At 42.6% G+C, this 25,818-nt stretch overlaps 1 protein-coding gene across 5 annotated transcripts in view; it reads right to left on the reverse strand.

The window, feature by feature from the left end:
- Window positions 1–25,818, reverse strand: part of LOC126202987 (UDP-glycosyltransferase UGT5-like) — a 109,093-nt gene that overhangs the window by 28,883 nt on the left and 54,392 nt on the right. For all 5 annotated transcript variants that reach the window (XM_049937181.1, XM_049937178.1, XM_049937177.1 and 2 more), the window contains exon 3: window positions 10,986–11,578. In XM_049937181.1, the coding sequence (XP_049793138.1) occupies window positions 10,986–11,578 (593 nt within the window). The remainder of the gene's footprint in view (window positions 1–10,985; window positions 11,579–25,818) is intronic.

Raw genomic sequence — 25,818 nt, forward strand, 5'->3', positions numbered from 1 at the left:
CCGTCCCGTAAGAAATCGACCATGACATACTGAACAAACTGTAAATAAAATTCGATTACTCTAATCTTGTGACTGGTATATTGAAATATTCTACAAGAGGTTGGACGAAGTTTACAACATTTTAAATAAAAGGGACATGCCGTTTCTGTTTGAATCAGCGTGAATGATTAATATGGTATAGAACACATGGATAAGTTACCTCTCATTACTTGGTATTTTCATTTGTATCGTTAGGAAACCAAACTGGGTAAATTCAGTACTGACTCAGCATTGGTATTGAAAAATATTGATTTATAGCTTAATTCGTTCCAATTTTCTGGTACTGCTAGAGAATTAAAATTTATCTCAGTCCTGTTACTTGAAATCAACACGTATGGAACCAATTTTGTAGAAAAGTGAGACCTAAAATCGAATGAGCATGACATTTCTAACATTAAAGACGTATTAACTGAAGGAGGAACTAGATATCACAAAGCACTTTGCGTGCTAAGTGCCACCATTTTCCGAATGTTGACTAAAACTGTACGCAGAAAATATTTCAATGTACATTGTTTAGGAATAATAGCAGGACGTTACATTCACATTCGTGAGGTTTGATGAAACTTGGAGTCATCTTCCTGTCCATGAGTTCTAGAAGTAATCATAAGCGTAAACAAAAGCTTGAGAATTTACCAAAGAGACGAAGACAGTTTTGTCGAAAATCTCAGGTCGTAATCCTGTCAGACTACTCGGACGAAGACAGGGTCATAAATGATCCATACACAGTGCAGGGTAAGGCAGCAAAGACACACTACCCAAAATATGCCTAGAATAATTAAATACTCGAACATTGGGGTGCGGGTTTCAGTAAGGTACAGGAAACAATGTTGCGAATTTGTTAACGTACGCTCGTTTCGTTTTAATTTATAGCTCACAAACTATGAAACAGACTGAGTAAAAATCTCTCGGTGTACATGCCGCGTCAATTCTGCATAAAACTCCAAGCTTTCGACCACTACCTCCATGGTCGTCGTCAGGGCTAAAACTGACTGTCGTGAACTAGCGAGGTTCCCACTTTTGTATGCAAAGGACGGCTTCTGATTGGCTGGAATACGTCATAGCAACAGCGATATGGCGCGTAGTGAAGTAGTGCCCTCTACTTCCATAGATGTAGTTACTATCCCGCGTTGCTTGCAGCGCCATCCCTTGAATAAAAGTGGGAACCTCGCTAATTCACGACAGTCAGTTTTAGCCCTGACGACGACCATGGAGGTAGTGGTCGAAAGCTTGGAGTTTTATGCTGAATTGACGCGGCATGTACACCGAGAGATTTTTACTCAAGAAATACGTCGCGAAAGACTTCGTAGCCATATGAAACAGACTATTTTTAAAGAGGAACAATGTACTTTTCCTCGTAGCATTGGAAAGAGCCTACGAAGAAACTATTGCTAGCATATATCTTGAGGAGAACAGATTACACGTCGTGCACCTGTTATCGTGGAAGAGTTTGACTAAGTGTAACATCTGCTATGTATAACCACTGTAAAGTTTCTAAAATGTATTATTAATTTACAACTGTACCACTATGTCATCGAGTGGCAACTTGATTTTTCTAAATGGTGTTTTGAGATAGGTTAGATATAAGCACTAAAGACATAATTTAAATTACAACTATAGGCACATGGTATTTTTTTGGATCACTAATCTTCTGTTCGATGCGGCCCACCACGAATTTCTCGCTGGTGTCAACCTCTTCATCTCAGAGTTGCTAGGTCCCTCAAGTGCTATGTAAGTTATTCCCTGATGTCTTAATAGATGTTCTATCATCTTGCCCCTTCTTCTTGTCAACGTTTTCCATGAGTTCGTCTCCTTACCGATTCTGAGGAAAAATTCTCATCTTTATCATCAGTACATCATTTTTCAACAAGTTTTTTTAGTACTACATTCTCTTCTTTTCCGGTTTTCAGACAGTCCATAATTTGCTTCCACAAATAGAGGCCGATATCTGAGATCAATAGACTTCATTTAGAAAGGAACTGGTTTTAAGTCCTCCTTCCTTCTGTCACGTTTTATTTTGGTTCCATGTTAGCAGAATTCTTTCAGTTCATCCACCTCGTAATCACAAATATTGATGTTGAGTTTTTTACTAATCTCATTTCTACTATTCTTCACTACGTACATCTCTCCTCGGTTAACTCTCAATCTGAAGAACAGATTCTTACTAGACTGTTTATTCTATTCAACAGATTTCGTTAACTTCTTCATGATCACTCAACATAGTAATGTCATCACCTGTTTTTATCATTTATATCATTCCACCCTGAATTCTAATCCCGTTTCCGAAACTTTCTGTTATTTCATGATTGCTTCCTCGTTGCAAGGAACTGAACAATAGTGGCGAAAGACTGCCTTACACTGCCAACCACTTCGTTCTAGGCCTTCCATTCTCACTGTTCCCTCTTGGTTTCCCCATCTGTCCCTATGTCTTACACCTGTTTCCCTAGAATTTTAACCATCTTGGACGATTCTACATTCAACGATTTTTCTAGTTCGGGAAATCCTATATAGTTCTATCAGTTTTCTTAAATCTTTTTTCTTTTATCGAGGAAACCTTAGAACAGCCTCTATGGTGCTTTTACCTTTCCTAAAGCCTAAGTAATCGTATAAGAGGTCCACAATTTTCTTTTTCTTTCTTCTGTGTGTTATTCTTGTAAACAACTTCGACGCAAGTGCTGCTGAGCTGGTTGTATGATTTTTTCCCCACTTATCTGCCCATATTGTCTTCTCGATTATGTGGATGATATTTTTCCAAAAGTCTGATGACATGCTTCATACATACTGCACACCAAAAGTCGTTTGGTTGCCACTTCCACCAACAATTTAAAAAATTCCGAAGGAATGTTATTTATGCCTTTTGCCTTATTTGATATTCCAAAGCTCTGTTAAGTGTTTGTAATAATAGATCGTCCAAGTCCTCCAAACTGATTCCAACTTCTCTTCTACCACGACATCAGATAGGTCCTGTCCCTCATAGAGGCCTTAGTTGTACTGTATCCACCTATTACCTCTATACCCTGCGTTTATAGTGGAAATCCACTAGCGCTCCTAATAATGTGACTTCGCATTTAATTTCATTGAAGGCTGTTCAGATTTTTCTATTTGCTGAACCTGAACTTCCGACTATCATTAATTTTTTTATTTCTATTAATATTTTTGCAGCCATAGCTTCCTATTTATTTCATTCTTAAGTGACAGATTGCTATATTCATGTAACCCGCCAGGTTAGCCGAGAGTGTTGATGCACTGCTTCCTGGACTCTGGTAGGCGCGCCGGCCCCACATCGGATACACCCGACGTATTGACAATGAGTCAGGGTGCTGGCCAGCCTGGATGTGGATTTTGGGCGGCTTTCCACATCCCACTAGGTGAATAATGGGTTGGTCCTCACGCCCCACATCAGTTCCACAACTCGCAGACATCTGAATACGTTTGCACTCTTCCATGGATTACACTACCCGTAGACAGCAAGGGTACACTAATTCCGTCCTGGAGGTTATGGAGTGGCAGCAGGAAGGGCATCTGGCCATCCCTTAGCATTAACCTTGCCAAATTCGTTTGCTAACAATTCTGACCCTGCGCGACCGCGGGATAAAGGCACAAGCGAAAGAAATATTGCTATATTCAATGTCTTTTCATAAGTATTTCTTTTTTATCTCCCTTCATTCGTCGATCAACTCAAGTATTTGTTCTGTCACCCAATGATTCTTCGCAGTTACTTTCTTTGTTCCCATATTTTCGTGTCCTACTTCTGTGAGTACCCTTTTTAGAAATGACCATTTCTTTTCAAATGAACTATCAACTGTGGTATTGGTTATTATAGTTTTTACAGCCGTAGAGGTCTTGAAATACACATCATCGTTCTGCTGTGGTTCAGTTTCCCACATCTTTCTACTGACTGAAACTCTAAAACTGCAGCGCACCTTTCATCATCACTACATTGTGATCTGAATATATATCTGCTTCTTGGTAAGACTTGCAATTCACTATCTTATTTCGGAATCCCTGTTTCATCATGATATGCTCTTTATGAAGTCTTCCCATGTCTCCAATCCGTTTCCAAACATGCATTGTCCTCTTGTGATTTTCAATACTGTGTTCCGTATAATCGCTGAAATTTATTGCAGAACTCAGTCTTTCTCCTCTTTCAACCTTACTATAGAGCCCATGTTTTTCAGGAACTTTGTCTTGTATTGCCTAGTATACTACAGTGTTTTAATTCCCCATGAGATTTTCACTTCTCTTTACATACTGAACTATTAGTTCACCGTCTTCATATTTTTTCTCTACCGCTTTATCATTCCCTTGTGACGCCGGCATGTCTACCTGAACTATTGTTGTAAGGTGGTAGTTTGCTACCGATTCTGGTGAGAGTAATCATATAAGTACACTGCTCATAATAACTCAATCTATGTCCTAGCTTCTTGTTCATGACGAACCTCCCTCATATTACACCGTTTTCTGTCGGTATTGATATTACCTTATATTAGTCTGTCCAGATGTCTTTATCTTCTTTCCATTTCACTTTGCTTAATCCCACTAAATCTAGACTAAGCCTTGCATTTACATTTCATGTTTTCTAGCTCCCCTATTTTCAGACTTATGACATTCTATTTTCGGGCTTGCAGAATGTTACCGTTTTGTTGGTTATTCAATATTTATCTGATGGTCACCCCACACTTTCAAACCCCTCCTGGAAATCCGAATGACGGAGTAATCCCAATTTTTTGCCAATGGACAGGTCATCGTTACACGGTCCCAATTACAGGGCACAAGTCCTGTGAATACACGTTATGTGTCTTTAATGCAGGGCAAGAGGATGCCCTGAACTTCTGTCCACTTCACGTCCTTTCTGAGTAGGTCGACGGTAGAACGTGGGTGTCTTCGTAGACCAGAAATCTTTGGCTGCCATTACTGATGATTTTTATTCAATATTTAAACATTAGCTGCGATCTAACCCAGGGTCCAAAACGTTTTTGCCATTTGCCAAACACGTTGCACTTACAGCAACGCTTCGTCCTTGTGATGTACGCACTTTTAGAATTTTGTTAGACTGCGAGAGGATGACGCTGTCAAAGGTACACAGCCGGGGAAAATGCAACTCCGTCAAGGACTGTGTTTAGTGGCACCAGCATATAATATGTGCATAGAGTTGTAGAGTTAGTTGTTCATTTGTGACGGTTGCCGGTGATCAGATGTCGCTCAGAAGACCTGTCTGTGAGCGTTTTGATTTGAACCTGCAGGCAGCAACTGTGCCGAGTTTAGAGGTGAATATTGTTTGCAACATTCATTCTAGAGTAGAACCGTGCTCCACTGACGAGTACGTACTCCTGTTGAAGAGCTTCAGCCTTCTGAACAGGGTCACACTGTGGGCCTGCAGGAAGCTGGATGAACATGTTGAAGGGTTGATGCACAAGGCGGGCACAATGTAGCAGTGGTGTGTTGATGGTTTCGACTGCTTTGTGTGGAACATTCCCACACCAGCAGAGCAGGTTATGGACGTCCGCGAAGTACAGACACCTTCAAGCATGGCTAAAGAGTTGACTGGAGAGTGGAAATGGTTCAAATGGCTCTAAGCACTATGGGACTTAACATCTGACGTCATCAGTCCCCTAGACTTAGAACTACTTAAACCTAACTAACCTAAGGACATCACACACATCCATGCCCGCGGGAGGATTCGAACCTGCGACCGTAGCAGCAGCGCTGTTCCGATCTGAAGCCCCTAGAACCACACGGCCATAGCGGCCAGCGATAGTGGAACGGGATACTATTGTCTCCAGTGACTCAGAGCAGTTTTTGTATGAATGTTAACGATGGACATACATGTGTGTGGCGTAGGACCTGGTGAGCTGCCTATTTCAGAGTGTGTTCGTCCATGACACGTAGGTCTCATCCCAGGGTTCATAGTGTAGGGGACCATCAGTTACAATTCGCGGTCACATTTGGTGTTTCTGCCGGGTAAAGTAGCAGTGTCCTCTACACTGCCCAGGCTGTTACTCCAGTGCTAGTGCCATTTCTACTGCAGGATGGTGACGTACTTTTTCAGCTGGACGATGCATGCCCACATACAGCTGTTACCAAGCAACCTGCTAGCCCCGGCGTACTAAAACTGTCCTTACGAGGAAGAATAGCAGATCTCTCACCAACTGTACACTCTTGGGGCATGATGAGGCGGGATCTTACTCGTACTCCAAGGCCTGCAAGAACAATGCCGAATTGCAACAAAAGGCGCAAGATACTTGTGACAGTCTACCATAGGATGCCATTCGGGATCTTTATGATAGTTTTCATGCGAGAATACGTGTCAGCGTTGCGCGAGAGGTGGAGGGGTACACTGTGTACTGATGTAAGTGTTTGGACACTCTTTACTGTGGCATGTGTGTTTCATTTGGTCTGAATACACTCCTAAAATGATGAACTACATCTCGCCACTCTTGTCAATAAAGTGATCTTGTCACTGAGGGTGTTGTGTCCTTTGGCAGCGTTGCTGTAGAACCATAACATTTTTGGGTGCTTCTTGGTGGTTCTATGTAAAAGAAAAATACGACTACATGCGCTGCCAGAAAAAAATTAATACTCCTGGGAAGACGACGTCGATTCTGATCCAATGACGACGTATGCCACATGGGGAATAGTAGACGTACTGATAATGTTTTCAAGTCTTGCACCATGAGATAGCGTAGCGAAATAGCTATCAGAACGCCATCCGTGTCTGTCTACTGATAAGGAATGCTCACAGCCAGAAGTGCTGTAACGAAGCTGATATCAGTGGTCATGTGTGAACATTCTCACACCTGTGGACGAAGTTCTGGGCGTCAACACAGCAAAGACGCCCGCAAGGATTGTCGTATTGTAAGAGCATCAGCGGCAGGTCGTAGAGCTACCACAGCGCGGTTAAGAGGGTTTGTGAACCCAGACGAGTCAACATGAACTGTTGCGAGGCGTTATTAGCAGTGGGAGTACGGGCTCGCACACCTGTCGCCCGTCTTCCACTCACGCCACAGCATCGTCGTGAACGAATCGACTGGTGCCGTCAGAGGATCACTTGGAAGATGGAATGCTGAGCTGCAATCTTCAGCGATGAAAGCAGATTCTGCCTGCACGCAAGTAATGGTCGTTTGAGCTCACGACGTAGACCTGGTGAGCGCTGTCTCGTAGAGTTCATTCGTCCAACACACACAGGCCCGACCCCAGGCCATCGCGCCTGCGGTGCAATAAGCCACAAGTCTCGTTCACCTTCGGTGTTTCTGGAGGTGACACTAACAAGGGAACCTCCCCATCGCACCCCCCTCAGATTTAGTCATAAGTTGGCACAGTGGATAGGCCTTGAAAACCTGAACACAGATAAGTCGAGAAAACAAGAAGAAGTTGTGTGGAACTATGAAAAAAATAAGTAAAATATACAAACTGAGTAGTCCATGTGCAAGATAGACAACATCAAGGAGAGCGTAACCTCAAGAGTGCCGTAGTCCCGTGGTTCACGGGAGCACCTGCTGAACGATAGGTCCTTCGCTCAAGTCTTCCCTCGAGTGAAAATTTTACTTTCTTCATTTTCGCAGAGTTATTATCTGTCCGTTCGTTCATTGACGTCTTTATTCACTGAAATTAGTTTAGTGTCTGTGTTTTGCGACGGCACCGAAAAACTGTGCGATTAGTAGACGAAAGGACGTGCCTCTCCAATGGGATTATCACATCCACAGGAAAACCTAAATAGGGCAAGGTAGAAGAATCTTTTTACCCATTCGCCAAGTGTACAAGTTAGGTGGGTTGACAACATATTCCTGTCATGTGACGCACATGCCGTCACCGGTGTCGTATAGAATATATCAGACGTGTTTTCCTGTGGAGGAATCGCTTGACCTATAACCTTGAGATCTAATGTTTTCGGTTCCCATTGGAGAAGCACGTCCTTTCGTGTACTAATCGCACGGTTTTGCGGTGCGGTCGCAAAACACAGACACTAAATTTATTATAGTGATCAGAGATGTCAATGATTTAACGGACGGATCATAACTTTGCGAAAATAAAGTAAGAAAAATTTTCACTCGAGCGAAGACTTGAACCAAGGACCTGTCGTTCCGCAGCTGTTAACGCTAACCACACGACCATGGCGCTCGTGAGCTCATGTGATCCTTGAGTTGCTTATGTTGTACATGGACTATTCAGTTTGTATTATTTTGCTTATTTTTTTCATAGTTCCATACAACTTCTTCCTGTTATCTCGATTGATCTGTGTTCAGGTTTTCAAGGCCTATCCACTGTGCCAACTTATAACTAAATCTGAGGGGGGTGCGATGGGGCGGTTCCCTTGTAAGCAGCGTTCGGCGTGTGCGGAACGTTATTGAGCCATTCTTTTGCCGTTCTTGCAACAGGAAGGTGATGTGTTACTTTAACATGGTACTGCTCGCACAGACACTGCTTGTGCAACTCAACGTGCTCTGCAGCAACTTAACCGGTCAGCACTGACACGTGCGTGGCTCATGTTCCCGCCATCATGTATTTCACACCTTGTTTTTAACGTACTTCCACCTCACTACGTTAATTTAGATTATTGGTGTCATGGTGTCACTGAGTTGCTGCTTTGGCTGACCGTGAGCGGCGCTATTAGCGCGTATCAATATATCCCCTCTCGTAGTATCTTTGCTCGACTGCTATTACTTCCCGGTTGTTGTCTGTCGTAAGCCAGTTTGGGTCGCGAGTTCGGGCTGCCAGTCAGTTGGAACGTGTCTAGAATGCAGTCCGGACTTGCCAGTCGGGGAGTTTCAATGCGGCACTAGTGCAGTCGGGTTGGAGCTGTGAGGTCTGCGTCCACATGTCTCGCCCGACCATTGCCGCCACACATCACTTGAGCTGGGCGACGGTCTTGCTGGATCGTTAGTCGGTCGTCCCACCGGACGACGCGTTTTGGCTAGCCGATCGCTCATGAGTCGGCTGTGTGTGTGTGTGTGTGTGTGTGTGTGTGTGTGTGTGTGTGTGTGTGTGTGTGTCGACTCCTGATTTGTCTTCCTGTATGGTTAGTTACTGTTGGATATCGTTCAGGTCTTCGTACAAGTGTTTATCAGGTTGTGTGTGTAGTTTGCGTTATGTCCACTGACGATTGTTTTAGATGTTGTCGACATTCTGAGGGTACAGAATGAGATTTTCACTCTGCAGCGGAGTGTGCGCTGCCGGCCGCGGTGGCCGTGCGGTTCTAGGCGCTCCAGTCCGGAGCCGCGCTGCTGCTACGGTCGCAGGTTCGAATCCTGCCTCGGGCATGGGTGTGTGTGATGTCCTTAGGTTAGTTAGGTTTAAGTAGTTCTAAGTTCTAGGGGACTAATGACCACAGCATTGAGTCCCATAGTGCTCAGAGCCATTTGAACCATTTTTGGAGTGTGCGCTGATATGAAACTTCCTGGCAGATTAAAACTGTGTGCCCGACCGAGACTCGAACTCGGGACCTTTGCCTTTCGCGGGCAAGTGCTCTACCATCCGAGCTACCGAAGCACGACTCACGCCCGGTACTCACAGCTTTACTTCTGCCAGTATCTCGTCTCCTACCTTCCAAACTTTACAGAAGCTCTTCTGTGTTTTTGATTCTGAATAAGCAGGGTCACTAATAGCGACTGAGAGCGACAGTAAGTTGTCATATCTAAATATAAAAGGCAGTGTCCTGACTGACTGACTCAGTCACAGACTCATCAGCCCCCAGGACAAATCATTAACGACAGAATCTTGACACTTGGATAAGATGTGGCTGTTGTACTGTAAGCAACGTTTGAGAAGGGATTGTTCGAAATTACACTCCTAAGGGGGGTGGAATAGGGGACGAAAGTCTTTTTGAAAATATGTCACTGTTAGGCGATTTTGAAGGTATAACAACGAAATTTTGTTATCTGGTTTCTCGGCCGATGTAAAATTATAAGTGTTCCAGAACTTCTGGAAATTCAACCAAGGTAAAATAGTGGGTGAAATGTTTTTTGAGAATAAATCATTATTACAGAACTACTACAGCATTTTTAAAACTATCTGTCAAACTGTCTAGTAAAATTGGTATTTCACTCCTCGGTTAGAAAAAAAAAAAAAAAAAAAAAAAAAACAGTTTCAGTGTTTTTGGATATTCAACCTCCTAAGGGAGTGAAATGAAAGATTAAAAGCTTCATTAATTTATTTTATTATGAAAGCATTTAAAGGCTACAGGTATGAAAATTTGTATTGGACTTCTCTGCTAGAAATAAAAATGCAGCCCCTATGGGCGTGAAACCGACGACGATAATTTGTAAAAAAATATTTCGTTACATTAAAAAAAGTTAAGGTTAAATCTGTGAAAATTGGTATTTCACTTCTCGCTTAAATATAAAAAATATATGTTAGGGTGTGAAAGTTTCTATGGAAATATACCCAGAGGAACGCAAAGACATGATTCAAAAAAACCTTGGACTCCAGTTATCAGAACAGCTTTTTGGTCACAAGTACATTAGGAAAAGACCATGCTTCTACGACCTTAATTAGCACGAAAAATTTACATGGTGTAGCAATTTGTGAACAACATAAAAATTCGATTAAAGAAAAAGGAAAAATATCTGTGCAAACCACACAGCAAACGCGAGCCAAGCAGCGGGCACTAAGTCAGTCGTAAGTAAACGTCAATAGACGGAATTAACCTCAGGCTACAGTATCAAATGAATACCTGCAATAACCGTTCGTATTTTGTCCATGAGTACTTTCTTAATAGTGAGGATCAAAACGAGGTTTTTCCCTGATACTGGACTTCGTGAGTTTTTGTCATATATTAGTAATTAGTACTGATCGTATGTTCTGAAACAGTACACTGTATGGAAAATCCAGAACAGATTATGACCGTTCTTCAGTTACAAGCAATTACTGTTTATAGTGTATTCTAAAACAATGTAATACAAATTCCGATAACTGTTTAATCCTTCTGATACTTAGGAAAAGCATAAGCTTACCTTTGGTAGCGCCTGTGGTTGTTGGATATGCATTCCTCCAGTCTCAATCACGTTGGGCACATGGGGTCGAGGGTAACTGAAGCTGACGTGACTCTGAAGGATCACCAGAGACGTGTTGGTCAGCAGGGTTGACACACTTGGCATCGTTGGATCATTGAAATACTTGTGAACGATTTTATCAAGTTTCGGATAGTACCAATGACTGTAAATGCATCTTGCGTACATGACTAACAAACCGTTCTTTAATCGTTGCCAGAAAGTCATTTGGTCTGTATACTCGAACATAGTATCAGGAACATATGACGGCAAATATGGGTCCCCAACTACATCGGTTGTCATGGGAAATCCACCAAAAGAAGATAGAGCAACCACAGGAACACTGAATTTGTGAGAGTAGGCTATTAGGCATTCATTCATGAAGAATTCCATGAGAAGGAGGTCGAATTTCCTTTCTGTTGTCTCTATCAGATTTTGGAAGACTTCATGCTGCAAGTATTTCTCACACATCTCTGAACCCATGTAGCTCAAGAAGGTATATATCACCCAACCGTTTACCATGGCACTTTGTGTCTGGAATGCATTTCGATTCCCATCTGAAAAAGAAAAAAAAAATGTATCATGTTAATGGGTACAGGTTTCACAACGCACAAATGCCTTCATGCTATGCTACTGCATTCAGCAACATACTCTCTATCACTGCAGCTCAACGTGTCTAACAAACTTACTGTAGAAGTTGTTGGAATAAATTAAACTCCTTCGAATGTATTGATTTAGAAGAGTTGGGCGAAATTTAAGTTACACTTCATTACCATGTCATAATCACAATGTCAGTTTGCAAGGTGTCTCCTAGTCAATAGCGAAATAAGGAGCACATGAAAATATACGAGAACAGAAGATTCCTGTAAACGTGGATCCGCAGACGGGTTATTTGCCTCATAAGTGGGAACGTGTGGTTTCGAACCGCCCTTGAATTTAGCATGAAACATTTTCATAGTTCGCACAACTGACGTTTGAATATAAACTTTTCCAATAAGACCAATCTAAATGGGGTCAAATTAGATGTAAACCCACACTCTGGTCTAGAGCAACCGGATCAGCTACCCATGTACAGTGTCGAAAAAAAAATCGCAACACCAAAAAATAATTAATTTAGAGTAATGAAATTTCGGGAATACGTTTGTCTAGGTATCATATTTAAGTGAGTAACATTGCAAGATCACAGGTTAACGGAAGCGCAAGATAAGCCACTGCAAATGTGAAATGCTGGTACATTAATAACCGGTGCAATCACCAGAATGTTGAATGCAAACATGCAAACGTGCCGGATGTCAGTTTGTGAGATGGAGCTCCATGCCTGTTGTACTAGGTCGGTCAATGAAGGGACTGTTAATGCTGTTTGTCGACGACGCTGGAGTTGTCGTCCAATCACGTCCAAAATGTGCTCCATTGGAGACAGATATGGTGAGCAAGCAGACCAAGGCAACATGCTGACACTCTGTGCAACATGATGGGTTACAACAGCTGTATATAGGCGAGCGTTATCCTGTTGGAGAACACCCCCTGGAATGCTGCTCAGGTGGGGTCATGGAGTTTCTCTGCCTCGTGATGACTGGGTGTTGTGTGATGTCCTTAGGTTAGTTAGGATTAAGTAGTTCTGAGTTCTAGGGGACTGATGACCATAGCTGTTAAGTCCCATAGTGCTCAGAGCCATTTGAGCCAATGCTGCTCATGAATAGCTGCACAAAAGGTTGAATCACCAAGCAGTCGCACAATTTTGTAGTTAGAGTGCGTGGGACAACCACATGAGCGTTCCTGCTGTCATATGAAATCACACCCTGGACGATAACCCAAGGTATAGGCATGTGTGTATAGCACACAGACAGGTTGGTTGGAGGCCCTCAACTGGCATCTGCTAACCAACACACGACCATCACTGACATCGATGCAGAAAAATCTTTCACCGGAAAACACACCAGACCTCTACCCTACCAGTCAGTGAGCTCTTGTCTGACACCACTGAAATCGTAAATGGCGGATGTTTGGGGTCAGTGGAACACACGCGTCAGGGCGCTTGGTTCGGAGCTGTCCTTGAAGAAACCAATGTGTAACCGCTCGTTGCATAACTGTGATGCCATCTACTGCTCAGACCGATGCTGCACATGCAGTGCGATGCTACAGGGCCACACCTCGAACAGATGGTCTTTCCTGTCGGTGGTGCCATGGGGCGGTTCGGAGCCCGGTTTTGTGACCGCAAATTTTTGTGACCAGCGCTGCCAGCTATCGTGTACAGTGGCTACATTCCTGTCAAGTATTTCTTCAATATCGCAGAAAGAGAACCCAGCTTCTCGTAGCACTATTACACGACGTCACTCAAACACAGTGAGGTGTTGATAATGGCGTCCTTGTCGCCTTAAAGGCATTGTTGACTAGCATCAACTCACCACGGCCAATCTCAAAGGTAACTACCACTCACGACCATTACAGCTTGTATTTCAAACAAACCGGATTTGCATCCCGATAGTGGCACGAAATTGGAATAGACATCATCTTCCAGATACACAAAAACGCCTAACGACGTTCGTTTATGTCGCACAACTCCTGCTTGTCGTTGACATTTTTCCCGTCAGTGTAATTGAATGTGTGTTTGAAGGTACTATGTATTCATTTCATTGGGCCAACACTCATGCAAGAGAACTTGGTGGACGTGGTTACCTTTAGTTACTGCCACAGGACCTATCAGGTTTGCTTGAGAATGTATCCCTTCAGCAACGAATGTTTGCTGCTGACGTATGACGACATGTAATGAGCCAAAACAGACCAACATGGGTAGGTAGGGCAGGCACAGTACTCTGGCCTCCAAGATCACTTGACCTTGATGCCTTGGACAGCACTCGCGTTGGCATGGTAAAAGAACTGGAGAAGTGAATCGTGCAATATTGTCAAGCTCTGCGAAATGTATTCCTAAGTCAGTCCAGAGACGGGCGCAGTACTGCAGCCAACTACGAAGGCAACACGTGGAACACATTCTTAAACAGGTGCCAAATTTAAAAGAATGTAAAATCCCAAAGACTGGCGAAGTTTTACGGAAATTCGAAATTTAGTGCGAACTTCAGGTGGGGACCCTTCTGATAGTTTCCACAACGAAATTCTGTCTCGAAATCTGGCATATAATTCACAGACATTCTGGTCTCATGTAAAGTACACCAGTGGCAAGACGCAATTAATACCTTCACTGCGCGATAACGGTGCTCATGTCACTGATGCCAGTGCCACTAAAGCAGAGTTATTAAACACGGTTTACCGAAATTCCTTCATAAAAGAACACGACGTAAATATTCCATAATTCGAATCAAGAACACCTGCAACTGAGTAACTTAGATGGAGATATCCTCGGTGAAGCGAAGCAGCTTCAGACACTTTCGGTCCAGATTGTAAACCGATCACGTTTCTTTCGGAATATATTGATAAAATAGCGCCATACTTAGCAGTCATATATTGCTGTTCGCTCGTAGAAACATATGTGCCCAAAGACTGGAAAGATGCAAAACTCACGCCGGTACCCAAGCAGAGGAATAGCAGTAACCTACTGAATTATCCATTTCAGCCGGTCGGAGTGGCCGAGCGGTTCTAGGCGCTACAGTCTGGAACCGCGCGACCGCTACGATCGCGGGTTCGAATCCTGCCTCGGGCATGAATGTGTGTGATGTCCTTAGGTTAGTTAGGTTTAAGTAGTTCTAAGTTCTAGGGGACTGATGACCTCAGAAGTTAAGTCCCATAGTGCTTAGAGACATTTGAACTATTTTTTTATCTATTTCATTAAGATCGATCTGCAGTAGGATTTTGGAACAAATAGTGTAATTGAACATTATGAACCAACTCGAAGAAAACTATATATTGAAAAATAGCCAAAACGAATTCAGACAATATTATTCTTGGGAAACTTAACCAGGTCTTTATTCTTACGAAGTAATGAGTGCTACGACACGGGACGTCAAATTGATTCCATATTTTTAGATTTCCAGAAGGGTTTTGATGCAGTTCCAAACAAGTGACATCTAGTTAAATTGCGTGCCTGTGGAGTGTCGTCTCACTTGTGTGACTGGATTCGTTATTTCCTGCCAGAAAGGACACAGCTCGTAACTGTTGACGGTAAGTCATCGAGTAAAACAGAAGTAATATCTGGTGTTCTCCTAGGAAGTGTTATAGGCCATCTGCTGTCCCTGGTCTACATAAACGATGCTGCCATTTACAGTCATGTAAAATCATCAGACCATAAAAACGAATTGCAGAATTATTTAGACCATACCTGTATGGTGCAAAAAGTGGCAATAGACTCTAAATCATGGAAAGTGTTGTAATTCCACATGATTACTGAAAAGAATCCAAAATATTCCAGTTTCACGACAAATCACACAAATCTAAAGGCTGTAAATTCACCTAAATACGTTGGTATAAGAACTACAAATACTTAAATTGGAACAATCACACCGATGTTATAGGCAAAGCAAACCATAGATTGTGTTTTATTGGCAGAACACGTAGAAAATGTAATAGGTCTACTAAAGAGACTGCCTACTCTACGCTTTTCCGCCCTCTTCCGGAGTACTGCTGTGCGGTGTCGGATCCACATCAGAGAGGATTGACGGAGGACATCGAAAAGAGTTCAAAGAAGGCCAGCTCTTTCTTATTATCGCGACGTAAGGAAGGGAGTGCCACGGATATGACGCACGGATTAGAGTGATAGCTCTTAAAGAAATGCGTTTTTCGCAGCGGCAGGACCTTCTCCTGATATTTCAATCATCAACTTTCTCTTCAGAGTGTGAAACTATTTTGTTTGCGCCCACAGACATAAGGAGATACGATTGCCATAATAAAATAAGACAAATCAGCGGTCGCACGGAAATATTTAAGTGTTCGTTTCACCCGCGCTCTGTTCCAGAGAGGAACGCTAGAGAAGTAGACGCTTAAAGGTGGTTCGATGAACCCTCTTCCAGGCAATTAATTGTGAACTTCAGAATAATTATGTAGATGTAGAGTATACTGTGGTGTCACCGCCAGACACCACACTTGCTAGGTGGTAGCCTTTAAATCGGCCGCGGTCCATTAGTATACGTCGGACCCGCGTGTCGCCACTGTCAGTCATCGCAGACCGAGCGCCGCCACACGGCAGGTCTAGAGAGACTTACTAGCACTCGCCCCAGTTGTACAGCCGCCGTTCATAGCAGTGGTTCACTGACAATTACGCTCTCATTTGCCGAGACGATAGTTAGCATAGCCTTCAGCTACGTCATTTGCTACGACCTAGCAAGGCGCCATTACCAGTTATATTGAGCTTATTATAAAACCTGTACCGTCAAGAGCGATGTACACCAATTATGGATTAAAGTTAAGTATTACATCATCTACGTACTTTATTTGCAATTCTGAAGACATTGTCCTGTTCCAGACCTCACGCCAGTCTGCGTGTAATTAAACGCGTTCATTTCGGCCTCCTCTAGCAACACGGTGTTGGCTCTTCTGCCAACACTTCATATACAATAAATTGTATCCTGTAACGTGCTGAAGTAGTACTGTATTTGTACTGAAGGTAGGCCTTGAGTGAAATTTTAAACTAATCAAATGATAGCTTAATCGAAAAGTATATATTTATAACATAACTGCATCACATGATAATATTTAATGAAGTGAGTGGCAACTCGTAAGCACTCAATCGAAATTATCTGAAATTATCTCGCGAACTGCCCTTTGAATACACACGTTTATTGGAACGTTGTTGCTTCCGTTACCGTATAATTTCACCTAACATTCTGCTGCAGAGTGAAAATACATTCTTTAAAAAACCTCTGAACTGTGCGTAAGTCATTTCTCCGCAACATCCTTCCTTCCAGGAATGTTAGTCTCGCAAGGTATGCAGATGTGCGGTGCTACCATACATAGTTTGGTAAGAAACAGTATGAGAAGCTTGTAAGGGTGTTCCAATGTAGGTTGTGCTGAGAAATAACCGCTAAGAAAAAAAAATTGATGCGTTGCGCCGTTTCCGACTTAACTGGCAGAGAAGCTGAACAAACAGGCCGTTGTGCGCCCGCATTCGAGTGGCCCGCCACATATACACACCTAAAAAAAGTTTTCATCATCTCGGTTCACAGAACTCTTGAAGATAGACATTGACCGTGGCTACTTTATCACAGACACAGTCCCTTTGACTGTTCAGAGATGATACTAAACCTGCCCAAAGATGTAAACAACCATGCACGAGCAGCGCCTATTACACTGAAGGGGTCTGACAGCCGCCAGTTCCAGTCATTCCACCAGGAAGGAAGTACAGGGCTCGTGTTGTATGTAGATCAACCATGCCTAGACGGTCAATACCGCGGTTCGATCGCGTCCGCAGTGTTACTTTGTGCCAGAATGGGCTCTCAACAAGGAAAGTGTCCAGGTGTCTCGGAGTGAACCAAAGCGATGTTGTCCGGACATGGAGGTGATACAGAGAGACAGGAACTGTTGATGACATGCCTCGCTCAGGTCGCCCAAGGTCTACTACTGCAGTGGATGACCGCTACCTACGGATTAGGGCTCGGAGGAACCCTGACAGAAACGTTACCATGTTGAATAATGCTCTTCTTGCAGCCACAGGACGTCGTGTTACGACCTAAACCGTACGCATTAGGCTACATGATGCGTAACTTCACCCTGACGTCCACGGCGAGGTCCATCTTTGCAACCACGACACCATGGAGCGCGGTACGATGGGCCCAACAACACGCGGAATGGACCACTCGAAATTAGCATCAAATTCTCTTCACCGATGAGTGCCGCATATGCCTTCAACCAGACAATCGTCGGAGACGTGTTTGGAGGCAACCCGGTCATGCTGAACGCCTTAGACACACTGACCAGCGGGTGCATTAAGGTGGGTTCCCTGCTGTTTTGGGGTGGCATTATGTGGGGCGACCATACGCCGCGGGTGGTCATGGAAGGCGCCATAACGGCTGTACGATATGTGAATACTATCCTCCGGCCGATAATGCAACCACATCGGCAGCATATTGGCGGAGGTATTCGTCTTCATGGATAACAATTCGCGCCTCCATCGCGCACATCTTGTGAATAACTTCCTTCAGGGTAACGACATCGCTCGACAAGAGTGGCCAGCATGTTCTCCAGACATGAACCCTACAAAACATGCCTGAAAAGGGCTCTTTATGTACGACGTACGACGTGACCCACCAACCACTCTGAGAGATCTACGCCAAATCGCCGTTGAGGAGTGGGACAATCTGGACCAACAGTGCCCTGATGAACTTGTGGATAGTACGCCACGATGAATACAGGCATGCATCAACGCGAGAGGACATGCTACTGGGTATTAAAGGTGATGTTTATTTTGATATCTATTCCAATTTTCTATACACGTTGCGGAAGTCTCGGAACAGAGGTGATGCAAAACTTTTTTTGGTGTGTGTAGTTAGCGTCAGTTGTTCTCACAGCGTGCAATCATAGATGATATGACAAGAGGCTGCTCAGGCTTTCATTGCACTACCTCCGCCCCATGTCCTATTTTTGTATCGCTCTCTTGTTTTAGTGCTGGAAACCCAACGAAGGGTAGGTTGGGTGACACCGTCTCTGGCGGGTCTTGTGAGGTTGCGCGTGCTAGATCTACTTGGCGAAGTTCAATGCTAATCAACTCGGAAGCGGTGCAACTTACCAAATTTTTTCTTTAACAATTATCTCTCAGTACAATCAAACCGTGACACCTTTACAAGCTTTTCAAACTGCTACTGACAACCCTGTCTAGGGGCAACCAAATAAGCGAACATGATAAAGAACACTAATATTCAGACAGGTTTCCGGACCGATAATTATTATGGGAAAAATATATAGCACACTACAAATACGTCTAATTTTAACAATTAGCAACACATAAAAATAATTGTGGTATCTGCGATAAATTTTTCACAGAAAAAACTTTACGTAACTTTAAGGTCCGAGAAAGAGAGTGAACACCCAGAATGCGACGTTAGAACAATAGGTCTGTCTTTAACACTCACCTACGCTCTTGTGTTTTACACTCTGGCGTTGCGTATGATGATTGTTTAGTATTTTCGATTTTGTTCATTATGCGTTACGTTACACTGTTAACACGTTTAGAGCTAACAAATTTAACCTCAGAAACGTATATGACTGTTTTGCTACCTTTTGTTTATATGTACGAGGGACACTCCAAAAGAAATGCACACCATTTTTTTAAAATCCATCCTTTATTCTACATATTTGAAAGTTGTACAGTGTATCGATACATCCTTTAGGAACAATATTTTCATTTCTCCACATAATTTCCATCCCTCTCAAGTGGCCGGCCGCGGTGGTCTCGCGGTTAAGGCGCTCAGTCCGGAACCGCGCAACTGCTACGGTCGCAGGTTCGAATCCTGCCTCGGGCATGGATGTGTGTGATGTCCTTAGGTTAGTTAGGTTTAAGTAGTTCTAAGTTCTAGGGGACTGATGACCACAGATGTTAAGTCCCATAGTGCTCAGAGCCATTGAACCTCTCAAGTGCCTTACGCCATCTTGGAACCAGCGCCTGTATACCCGCACGGTAAAATTCTGGACCAACCTGTTGGAGCCACTGTTTGGCAGTGTGCACAAGGGAGTCATCATCTTCAAACCTTGTTCCACGAAGAGAGTCTTTCGGTTTACCAAAGAGATGATAGTCACACGGACAAAGTCAGGACTGTAAGGCGGGTGTTTCAGTGTTGTCCATCCGAGTATTGTGATCGCTTCCATGGGTCTTTGACTAACATGTGGCCGTGCATTGTCGTGCAACAGCAAAACATCATGCTTTTGCCGATGTGGTCGAACACGACTCAGTCGAGCTTGAAGTTTCTTCAGTGTCGTCACATATGCATCAAAATTTATGGAGGTTCCACTTGGCATGATGTCCACAAGGAAGAGTCCTTCAGAGTCGAAAAACACCGTAGCCATAACTTTTCCAGTAGAAGGTGTGGTTTTGAATTTTTTTTCTTGGGTGAATTTGCATGATGGCACTCCATTGGTTGCCTCTTCGTCTCTGGTGAAAAATGGTGGAGCCATGTTTCATCACCTGTCACAATTCTTCAAAGAAATTCATCTCCACCATTCTTGTATTGTTCCAAAAGCTCACTGCATACCGTTTTTCTTGTTTCTTTGTGAGCCACTGTCAACATCCTGGGAACCCACTTGGCGCAAACCTTTTTTAACACCAACACTCTCAGTATTCTGCAAACACTTCCTTCCCTTATCCCAACTTAGCGTGACAATTCGTTCACTGTGATGCGTCTGTCAGAAGTCACCAATTCGTTAACTCTCTGCACATAGTCTGGAGTGTGTGAAGTACGAGGCCTGCCGCTGCGAGGACAATCCTCAATATACCGTGCCCGCTTTCATCACGTAACCTGCTTGCCCACCGACTAACTGTACTGCGATCGACAGCAGCATCTCCATACACGTTTTTCAACCTCTTGTGGATGTTTCCCACTGTCTCTTTTTTACAGCACAGGAATTCTGTGACAGCACATTGCTTCTGACGAACGTCAAGTGTAGCAGCCATCTTGAAGACTTGCTGTGACGGCGCCACTCACGGGAGCACATTGAACTAAGTTTGAAAAAAAGCGGGAAGGATGTATCTACACACTGTAAAACTTTCACACATGCAGAATTAAAACTGTATTTTCACAAAAATAGTGTGCATTTCTTTTGGAGTGACCCTTGTATAACGTGCTGGATAGTCTTCCCTGCTGAGTACTCCAATGTTCGAAGTGTTATTTTATGTTTCGTAGTATTACTCGCCCTATTTTGTTTTATCTTTCACTTTTATACCAGCAATCTACTGCTGTGTTGTACGAATTCATCACCTCACTCGAATTTATTTCACAGTTCGACAATTTCTAATACAATATACACTGAGGTGACAAAGGTCATGGGATACCTCGTAATATCGTGTCGGACCTCCTTTTGGCCGCCATAGTGCTGCAACTCGACATGACGTGGACTCACTGGTTCGAAGTCCCCTCCAGAAATACTGAGCCATGTTACCCCTATAGCCATCCATAGTTGTGAAAATCAATCGATCGAAGTGTCCAGAATGTTCTTCAAACGGACCGCCAACGACTGTAGCCTGGTGACATGGCGCATTTTCATCCATAAAATTTGCAACTTTGTTCGCGAACGTGAAGTCCATAAATGGCTGAAAATGGTGTCCAAGTAGCCGAACATTACTGTTTCCAGTGAATGATCGCTTAGTTGGGCCAGAGGACCCAGTCCACTCCATGTAAACACAGTCCATGCCGTGAAGGAGTCACCACCATCTCGCACAGTGCCTTTTGACAATTTGGGCCCGTGGCTTCGTGGGGTCTGCACCAAATTCGAACCCTACCATCAGCTCTTACAAACTGAAATCAGAACTCGTCTGATGAAGCCACAGTTTTTTTTAATCGTCTAGGGTCCAACCGATATGATCACGAGCCCATGAGGGGCGCTGCAGGCCATGACGTGATGTCAGCAAAAGCACCAGCGTTGGTCGTCTGCTGCCACAGCCGATTAATGCCAAATGTCACCGCACTGTCCTAACGGATACGTTCGTCCTACGTCCCACACTGATTTCTGCTGTTAAGTCACGGAGTGTTGCTGGTCTGTTAGCACTGACAACTTTACGCAACTCCGCTGCTCTCGTTCGTTAAGTGAAGGCCGTCGGCCACTTCGTTGCCCGTGGTGACAGGCAATGCGTGAAATTTCGGCAAACTTTTTACACTGTGAATCTCGGAATATTGAATTCCCTAATGATTTCCGAAATGAATTGTCCTATGTGTCTGACTCAAACTGTAATTCTGCGTTCTAAGTCTATTAATTCCCGACGTGCGGCCGTAATCACATCGGAAACCTTTTCACATCGATCACCAGAGTACCAATGACAGCTCCACCAATGCACTGCCCTTTTATACCTTACGTACGCGATACTACCGCCATCTTTATAAGTGGTTATCACTATCTAATGACTTTGTCATTTCAGTATATAATTTTGTGCTGCTGCGAGAGTTCTCATATAATATTTTTACAGTTTTATAAACTACACTCGAAATGCATAAAACGGTTTTTGATACACTTGTAATGTACACACACACACACACACACACACACACATGTACTGTATTCTCTATTTGCCTGTTATATATTGAAATGCGTACGTTTCATATGTATTCATTACCAGCGATGGCGAGGCATGACAGAATCTCTGACCAGAGAGTTATTTATCGTAGCTAGTCTGCGCTTGACCGCGCGAGAGTTCAGTTGCGAGTTGCACTCTGTCTGTAGTAGAAGTCGGATACAGTTGTGTGTGGCGAGTCGGCATGCGTCCGCGGTGTGCTCTGCCCACGAGTCTGGTCAGGAATGTGGTGGATGATATGTATATTATTGTAGAAGGTAATGAAGCAGCATTGCGCTCAGCTAATAACGTATGTTAATTGTAATTAATTTGTTCAAAAAATGCCCCAATAATATTTTTTTATAAAGTAAATCTTTTAAAGAAAAGTAATCATTTCAATTTAAAGAATTTTTCCACTCTGTTGAAGAAAAAGCATTAATTTCAATTTAAAAAAAATATTTCGTATGCATTTCCTCCAAGAATCAAAATTAAATATACGCCAGCATTGCACGGAGCTGTGCCGAAAAATAAGAGCAGATATAGATGCAGTGTTACTGAGGTAAGAATTTATCAGGTTTAATTATTTCACAGGGCCGAAGGTCAGCGTTGCTGCCCTTATATGATTTATCAGGTTTAATTATTTCTGTTAGGAAGTTACATTTACTACATGGTTCATTAGTTAATTGACATTATTGTGGTTTTTGGTCAATTTTCATTTATCAATTTTGTGGGGAGTTTAAGCTTGGTTCCATTTTGCATTATTATTTAACATAATTTTGTGGGGAGTTAACATTTGGCTCATTATCATTGTTATGCATTTCTGTGGGGAGGTTACACTTCGCGACATCCGGACCAGGATCGTATTTCTTTGTGAATCTTCTGATAAGTAGTCAGATATCTGTTCTTATTTACTTAATATAATTAGCATTTGGCGCAACGCTTTTACTAACTTTGTCACTTTCTTCCACAGATCATCGGCAATTTGTTGCTCTTTGTTGTAATAGTGTTTGTTGGATTTTGTATTGTCTTTGTTTCATTATTGAATACTTTTGATTTGTGTTAAAATGCCGCGAAAAACTGTTAACAGTACATCGCGATGTATAATGGGTGAAATAGCTGAGTCAAATAATATAACCGGTAGTACTTGCGACACGCAATGTAATAATGACAGTTCCCCATTTGCGGACAATCAGTGGGTACCGACCACTAATGATGATTTTGATACTAGTGATGAACAGACGAATTCAATTGTGTCCTCTGTTAATTTGACGACAATTGATGACGAGGGGCGTTCTGTTGCAATGAGCGCTGCCCAGCTTAACACAACCGGTTTGCAAGATTTACGTAATGAACAGACAAATTTCTCTAGTGAAACCGAACAGTGCAATCAGAATGCGTCGGATTTATTTAATTCCGAGATAGTGACTAACAGTGCACATCCGATTAACAAACATTTTCAAGAATCACAGAATGTCAAATGGTTCAAATGGCTCTGAGCACTATGGGACTCAACTGCTGAGGTTATTAGTCCCCTAGAACTTAGAACTAGTTAAACCTAACTAACCTAAGGACATCACAAACATCCATGCCCGAGGCAGGATTCGAACCTGCGACCGTAGCGGTCTTGCGGTTCCAGACTGCAGCGCCTTTAACCGCACGGCCACTTCGGCCGGCCACAGAATGTCCAAATGGATACACAAAACGTGACAATTGCAGGTACGCCATTAAACAGCACAGAGAATAGAGTAGGTAATATTGGCTTGAATCAAATTATGGCACTATTGCTACAACAATTTGATGAAAAATTCAAACAAATTAATGAAAATAGTGAAAATCTCAAACAACAACTTAGTGAAAAAATAGACAACCATTCCAAACAACAGAGTGAAAGACAAGACGACAATCACAAACAACCTAGTGAAAATCTCAAACAACAACTTAATGAAAATAACGAAAATCTCAAACAACAGCTTAATGAAAAACTAGACAACATTTCCAAACAGTTGAATGAAAAATTAGACAACAATTCCAGACAGCTTAGTGAACAGATTACAGCTGTTGCCGCGCAATTTCATGATACTAAAGAACAATTACGCGAGGAAATTGAGGGTTGTGCTAGGAAAAGTAGCGAAGAAATTAGATCTGTTGCGCAAGAATTAAGGGATATGCAAACAGCTACAACAGAAACACTTAGAGACGAAATTAGTGCAGTAGGTAAACAATGCTCTGAAAAAGCAACACAATTACGCGATGAGTTTAAATTGATGACAGCAGAACTTTCGCGCACACTGGATACAAAAATAGACGCGAAGTTCGACCAACAGAACAGCCAAATTGACGAACGCTTTAATCACCACCTACAAAACAGTGAAACGCGTTTCCGTAAAATCATACAGGAACAAAATAAAGTAAAACGACAAGTCATGGAAACAATTACTGCACAGAGACAAGAAGACAAACGTAAATTGTTTGCGAAAGCAAAAACATACGTAGACAACAATATTGCTACAGTAGCAGACAAAATTAATACCATCGAACAGTTGAACACCGAAATACGTGATGAAATTTCCGATCTTAAATCAAAAACAGATACACACACAGTAGATTTTCAAACAGTGACCGACAGACTCGAACAATTAGAGCTAACACAGGATTCTGATGTCATCAAAGCCGACGTTAAAAAATTGAACGAAACCACACGTAAATTACAAAAACAGATTAATGCTTCTGACACTAAAAACGATGATCAGGTAAAAATACTGACTGAAAAATATGATGAATTGGCCAGTCGTATTGACGTTATTGAAAATAATAATGACAGCAAATCAGACGATACTTCACCGGTTTCGTTTAACCAAACACCTGAATTCCAAAATTTACAGCAGACGATCAGTGAGATAGATTCGTCTAATAATACATTACGTAGAAAATTGTCAAGTTTACAGCAAGAGGTAACAGAGATAAAAAATATTGCAATTAAAACACGTCACAGCATACGGCAAATTCCGAACATTTCTCACACTCACACAGCCAGTATAACTTAAGCAATTTACAGAGACTACGCGAGTTAAAATCCGAAAAGCTACGCAACTTGAAATCCGAAAAGATACAGACAAACAGATTCTTATGTAATCGTGAATGTGTTCACACAGTCAGAGACGATAACGTTGATTATGAGCAATTTGTATGTGTAAAAAAATCTAAGGTATTTGAAAATGACAGAGCAAAGGTACACGCATTGAACTGGATACGTCGATTTATTTTTGTACTTTCACCGCCATTACCTGTAATGCAGAAACTACAATTAGCATGGATACAGCAGTTTATTTCTGAATTTTTACCGCCATTGCCTGTAACGCAAAAGCTAAAATTTATTTGTAGCGCTTAATTAACCTCAGGGGATTCATTACGCTTTAATGAATATGTGCCGTAGCGTGCACAGGGCCCCGAGCTGTAGTAGTACTGTTTCATCTTTAGTTTTCTGCACTGCTGCCTTCTCTTCTACTATCCTTTATATCTATCAAAACAGCTCTTTAACTATTGCTCTATCTAGGATTAAGAAATGAGTAAAGAAAACCTGATATGACAAATTTTACCGAAAGTGACAATTTTTTATTAGACTCTCAAGAAATGACAACCACAAGAACTTTAATATCAGAG

The sequence above is a fragment of the Schistocerca nitens genome, chromosome 9 (assembly GCF_023898315.1).
Source record: "Schistocerca nitens isolate TAMUIC-IGC-003100 chromosome 9, iqSchNite1.1, whole genome shotgun sequence".
In the NCBI taxonomy this organism is placed as follows: domain Eukaryota; kingdom Metazoa; phylum Arthropoda; class Insecta; order Orthoptera; family Acrididae; genus Schistocerca; species Schistocerca nitens.